The 5,323-nt window shown below is 36.1% G+C and overlaps 2 protein-coding genes across 2 annotated transcripts; one reads left to right on the top strand and one right to left on the bottom strand.

Annotated features, from left to right (window-relative positions):
* Window positions 1-1,616: 1,616 nt before the first annotated feature.
* Window positions 1,617-2,040, top strand: LOC135144344 (ubiquitin-like protein 5). Its single transcript, XM_064076387.1, has 3 exons — window positions 1,617-1,681; window positions 1,769-1,852; window positions 1,908-2,040. Exons 1-3 carry the CDS (start codon window positions 1,626-1,628, stop codon window positions 1,987-1,989), a joined length of 222 nt encoding a protein of 73 aa, XP_063932457.1. The 5' UTR covers window positions 1,617-1,625; the 3' UTR covers window positions 1,990-2,040.
* Window positions 2,041-2,201: 161 nt separating this feature from the next.
* LOC135144343 (uncharacterized) lies at window positions 2,202-4,238 on the bottom strand. Its single transcript, XM_064076386.1, has 13 exons — window positions 4,115-4,238; window positions 3,993-4,050; window positions 3,721-3,821; window positions 3,543-3,660; window positions 3,405-3,491; window positions 3,229-3,345; window positions 3,065-3,177; window positions 2,942-3,011; window positions 2,804-2,892; window positions 2,587-2,722; window positions 2,445-2,533; window positions 2,343-2,389; window positions 2,202-2,279 (listed from the first exon to the last, which is right to left on the bottom strand). The coding sequence occupies exons 1-13, from the start codon at window positions 4,211-4,213 to the stop codon at window positions 2,222-2,224; spliced, it is 1,182 nt and encodes a 393-aa protein (XP_063932456.1). The 5' UTR covers window positions 4,214-4,238; the 3' UTR covers window positions 2,202-2,221.
* Window positions 4,239-5,323: the final 1,085 nt, after the last annotated feature.

The raw sequence follows: 5,323 nt of genomic DNA, 5'->3' as shown, positions 1-5,323 counted from the left end.
AAAAGAGCAAAATAAAGAAAAAATTAAAAGGGGTTGACTTAGTTCATTAATTTTTTTTTTTACAAATGACAGTTCCTGGTGTTCGATCGAGTTGAAAAACTTTGAATGCTCAAGTTCTCAATAAGGAAAAAACAGCTTTCGAACGATAAGGTGTCATTTTTTTTCTTGACAGTGACGAACAAAAAAAACTAGCGATTACCACGTCACGTGGACCGTCCCATGACTTGTAATTGAGTTCGCTTACGAGCAGGAGGTTAGTGTGTGTGGCTAGCCTTTCGTAAAGGGCATTGGCAATGTGTTAAAAACGTCTCCAAAGGATTCAGCTCAAAATCCCGGTGAAAAACATGATTCTGCACACGCTATTGAAGTAAAGCCAAGGTGCAAGCAACAGACGTTTATGCCATTATCGGCTGGATGTAAAACATGAACAATTTGAGTTTGATTCGCAGAGAAAACTTGCTCTTGCCGTATAGTAAAGGGTAAAGCGCCTTAGTTGCTCTTGACCCTCGCCGCTACATAGTCCACGTGTGGCTGCCAGGAAAATTTGTTGTAAGAACCCACGTAATCTTCAAGCCAACAAAGGGACGCGTTTCTTTGTAATTAAAAACTCTTTGCTCTTCATCGAATTTATTGAAACTTTCTAAATACGGCACCAGTCCGCCAGGGCGACAAGATAGCGCTGTAGATGGTTGCGTTGCAAAGCGGGAGGCTTACAAAGAGCAACGGTCATAATAGCGGCATAGAGGACGGTTCGTGTGTGTGGAATTAAGGGCAAGGGCACGTCGCTCATATCATTTTAAGTAAAAGGGACGGGAGAGGTGATTTCTGAGGGGCCCCTGCTATCAGAAATCGCAGCTGCAACTGTGTATCTTCCACGCGCACGCTGAAGGCGCGACCGTTTAGTTATGACTTTAGCAAGTTTAAAGGCCATGAGGAACGGATAGCGAGCGCAGCTTGTGCAGCAGAACTTTCAGGTCAAACTTGAGCAATTGCCTTCCTAACGACGAAATAAGACAGCACCCGTTGACTTCTTAAAGTTAAAAGCGTTAGTGGTTCACACAGTTAAGCAAAGGAGCTGCTGGGTCGTTAGGTGCCCTTGCCGAAATCCAAACTAACACTCCAGTGAGGAGTCCCGAGCGTCGACGACATCTTTAAGACGGCGTAATAAAACGGTCTCACCCACTTTGCCGACCGCTGACAGGAGTTTGATGGGTCAGTACTTGCTAGTTGCTGATTCCGGTTTTGGTGACTTCAGCACCATCACAACGGTCGCTATTCCAACCTACCGGAAAGACGCCAAGTACCATCGCAGATTTTATCAGGAGGTACAGATAATGCATCCCCATAATAGTTTTTCCTCCAGCATTCCACTAGTGATGCCATCGGGATCAGGCACTTTTCGTTTTGGTAGCGGTTTGAATGGCTTGAAGCCAACAATAACGAGCTCAAGTGATTCGTGGACGTCGAGAGTTTGGCTTGGTGTCAGTTTATAACTAAAATTAGTAAATTTTTCGGAATTAATAATGTTCGGGAATATTCGCAATTTCACAAGAGCTACTGAACAATATTAACCTCGTGCGTCTGCTTGGGCAGGTGCGTATTCAATTGGGTCTGCTTATCCAAAAATGATCGAAATCACTTGTAATGACAGACTGGGAAAAAAAGTTAGAGTAAAGTGCAAGTAGGGATAATTTTTTTGTTTTGTCTTATACTTTCTCTTACACGGTTTTTTTTGTTGCCGTTAACTCCAAAATTTTTTTTGTTTTAGTGAAGATGATACGATTGGGGACTTGAAAAAACTAGTAGCCGCCCAAACTGGTACTAGGCCAGAAAAGATTGTGTTAAAAAAATGGTTAGAATAACTAGTATTTATATTAAATGTAAGGGCACTAATTAATTTTATTTAGGTACAAAATATTTAAAGATCACATAACCTTGGACGATTACGAAATCCATGATGGAATGAACCTGGAACTTTATTACCAATGAGAAGACTAAATGGAATGTTAGCTACTTCTCTTTAAAATTTATGCGAAAGAAGGACTTTTGTATTAGTAGCAATAAGATTGTTGTAAATATTTGAAAGGGAGATGTTTTTGTCATTAAACCAAGGTAAAATTATAGCAGCTTTTCATAAAAGTTTTTAAAAATATTGATAACAAAAAGCAATGGGGACATATTAAAGAAGAATAACTCTTTATTGACTTGTAATTTAATAATTTTAGCGAAAAGCATTGGGTTTGCTTGCTCTTTGTGAGGAGCTCCTGCGCGAACTAGAGCTGTTGCAAGAACGGTCTATTTACTATTTCATTTTACAAGAAAAGTAAAAAAAAATACGCCACTTTGCTGATTGTCTTTCTAACTTTCTTATGGTCTCTGATTTTTTCGCCTGTTTCACTAGTGTAAATACTGATTCTTCATCATGAGTAACTACTTAAAGAAACCTGCTTTTTTAGCGCATTTGCACGCAAGCGAAGCTCATCGTCCTTTTCGAAGGCCTCCCGAGATAAATTCAAGAGCACTTCACATTTTTCTTTTAAGAAAAAGATACATATCTTTTTGAGCGTTAGAAAATAAGCGTTTTGCCTTCCAAAACCGGCAACTCGGTAGTCACTTTACGCATCTCTTCAATAGTCTGTACAGTTTTGCTTTTTATGTTTAGCAATTCGAAAAGAGCCTTATAAAGTGGTATAAGCTTGTCCTGGAACAATAAAGGTGTTACCTAGTATAAATTAAACTATTAAGTAAAAAGAATGTTAAGGAGCACTTAAGTACTGAAGAAATATAATAGAAAGATAAACACCGAAGTAACTTCGGCAAGTTTTAGTTTTTCAATAAGAGTATTCGCTTGCTCAATGGCGGAGTTCAGTTTTTTTTGTTCTTTGAGATTGCCTAGAAGAAATCTTACCAAGTAAAGTAAAAGAACCAATTTACTCTCTACAAGTTTTCGAGAGTTGTTCTTGAAGTTTAAACAATTTGGCTTTTATCTTCTCAAGGCAATGGGACTTCTCCTATAAAAAATTGACTTTACAAATGTATAGGGCTTAAAGGTAAAAAGAAATACTGCTTTAGTAAGTGGTAGGACGTCTTCGCCAAGAAGCCCTTCAACATGACGTTGAAGTTGCGCTTGCAGAAACTTAATTTTTTCTTCCACTTCCCTACAGACGTCATAAAGGTCTAAAGACACAATTTATTACCAGAAAACTGATTTACAAGAAAAATGTATACTTTGCTCTTCTTCCTTTATTCTCTCGCGCTTAACAAGCTTCTCTTCAACTCTTTTGCAAACACTTGAGGTTTCCTTCAGATGCTCAAGGCAGCGCTGCTTAGCGGTATAACTTCTTGCTTTATTTAACAATAATATTTTGTTAAAACTTCTAACAAATAATTATCACAGTAAGAACCTTTTTTACTTGCAAAACGTTTAAATTCTTCCAAAGTCAACTGAAGAATTAACGATTTGTCGTCTGGCATATTACTTGCAGAACTTACTATAGAGTTAAGTTAGAGGCTCTATAAGATAAAACAGTAATGAATAATACCATTGTCAAGTTTACTTAAATTACAATTCGATTCCTTCTCCTTTCCATATGGAAAGACGTGTATAAACAAAAGATTTTTAGCTATATCATGCTGAAACTTAAAAGTTCCTGGTGTTTCCTTAATATTATACCGTGCAAAAAGATAAAAAGTTACTCGTAAATATAATGAAGTTATTACTTTTGAGGCCCCCCTATCCTCAGAGTACCCCACATTTGTTAAGGCAGCAGTAACATACTTTTGAAGTTTTGGGTCATACCTGGCTCTTGTTAGCTTTCCGCCTTATATAAGAAAAGTTAGATGAGTTTTTAATATAATTTAAAAAAAATGGAAGTAATAAACAAGGTAACGTAATAATAGATAGGAAGTAGATAAAATAAAAGCTTGTAGACTAAATAATTAAGTAAAATCTAAAAAATAATTATCATAGTTTACGACAGTAAGTGTAATACCTCCTACAACAAAAGTGACGCAACAACCGCAATTTTCAATAGGGGTAGAAAAACAATCCTATCTTATGAGTAACAAAATATTACAGCTTGCTAACAGCAAACAACCTTCCAAATAGTCGTACATTTATCAGTTGGTTCACTTTTTCCTCAGTAAAACCACTTAAATCAAATTGCTCGACTCCAGTACAGTTGCGAATATCTTTAAGTAGCTTGCGCTCCATATCCTTAATAGCGCGTAACAACAAATATTTTACTAATAGGTCAAAACTATAGCTTTTTTGACGTGTAACTCGTTTGGTTTCTCAGTAGGTTCTACCGAGGTTACCAACTTGTCATAGGTCAAAATATTTGTCACTTTTGGTCGGAAGCAAAACCTTTCAAACCATTATATTTTTATTTGGGTTAAATTAAATTTCGTAATGAATTTCTAGTGCAATTTATACTTTATATATAAATATCGTTAACACTGACTAAGAAAATTTTCAGTTTAATTTTTCAGTCGTTCAAGACCGGTGTGTATACATTTTAGTTGTAAAAGTTAAAAATAATAATTTAACAACTTATACCTTTCGCGCTAATATAATTGTAACAGTAAACAACCTGTTTACTATGTAAATACAAGATTTAAGGTTTATTAAGTTCAACGCCGTCGTTAGATATAAACACCTCTGCGAGAAAGTATATTTGACCAAGCGTTTAAGTCTTCAGAAGCTAAGTAACTAGGGCTCTACCAAGTGAAACACAAAAAACCTCTGGCACATATTTCATTTTCAATAAGTTAATAATTTTTAACACTTGAATTTTATTAAAAATGGGGAGGGGGGAGTTTTTCATGTCATTCTAAAAAAGAAAAACCGAATAACTTAATTAATATCGAATATACTGAAGACTAATTTAAAAAAAAAAATTTAAAAGGACTTAAAAGGTCGAAGGGCGATCTGAAGACAACCAAAAACGATTATACTCTACAAAACAAAAACTTTACGCAAATATGACTCTTTAATTTTTTATTAATAAATAAATTGTTTCATTTTTTCGTGTACTATATGCATAGCGCCCACTAAAAAGCAGCGAAATTTAACAAGAACTATTTATCGGAAATAGTCGCATTGCTGATCAGATGTATAAACAGATACTCCGTACGGATCCACGCAAGTCCCACTGTCTGTGCGGCCTCAGCAGAAAGTAATTGACAAAATAATTAAAGGTGGATTAAGCCAATATTAGGGTTCCATATACTAAGGGGGGAGCCCTCTAGTTAACCACTAACCTTTCAGGTCCCAGCCAATGAGCTTCCTTTATTTGTAATTATTTTTTCGCTTTAAATTCTG

The sequence above is a fragment of the Zophobas morio genome, unplaced genomic scaffold (genome assembly GCF_036711695.1).
Source record: "Zophobas morio isolate AGI-343-1 ecotype UQ-CSIRO unplaced genomic scaffold, CSIRO_AGI_Zmor_V1 ptg000094l, whole genome shotgun sequence".
Taxonomy (NCBI): Eukaryota; Metazoa; Arthropoda; class Insecta; order Coleoptera; family Tenebrionidae; genus Zophobas; species Zophobas morio.
Note: the sequence above shows the minus strand (reverse complement) of the source record. Positions and strands in the feature narration are given on the sequence as shown.

Coding starts and splice junctions, on each gene's coding strand:
- LOC135144344 (XM_064076387.1), top strand. CDS start 1,626: ATGATCGAAATCACTTGTAATGACAGACTGGGAAAAAAAGTTAGAGTA. Junction 1,682..1,768: donor AAAGTTAGAGTAAAGTGCAA/GTAGGGATAATT, acceptor TTTTTGTTTTAG/TGAAGATGATACGATTGGGG. Junction 1,853..1,907: donor AAGATTGTGTTAAAAAAATG/GTTAGAATAACT, acceptor AATTTTATTTAG/GTACAAAATATTTAAAGATC.
- LOC135144343 (XM_064076386.1), bottom strand. CDS start 4,213: ATGGAGCGCAAGCTACTTAAAGATATTCGCAACTGTACTGGAGTCGAG. Junction 2,893..2,941: donor AGAACAACTCTCGAAAACTT/GTAGAGAGTAAA, acceptor GATTTCTTCTAG/GCAATCTCAAAGAACAAAAA. Junction 2,390..2,444: donor CAAATGCGCTAAAAAAGCAG/GTTTCTTTAAGT, acceptor CTAGTGAAACAG/GCGAAAAAATCAGAGACCAT.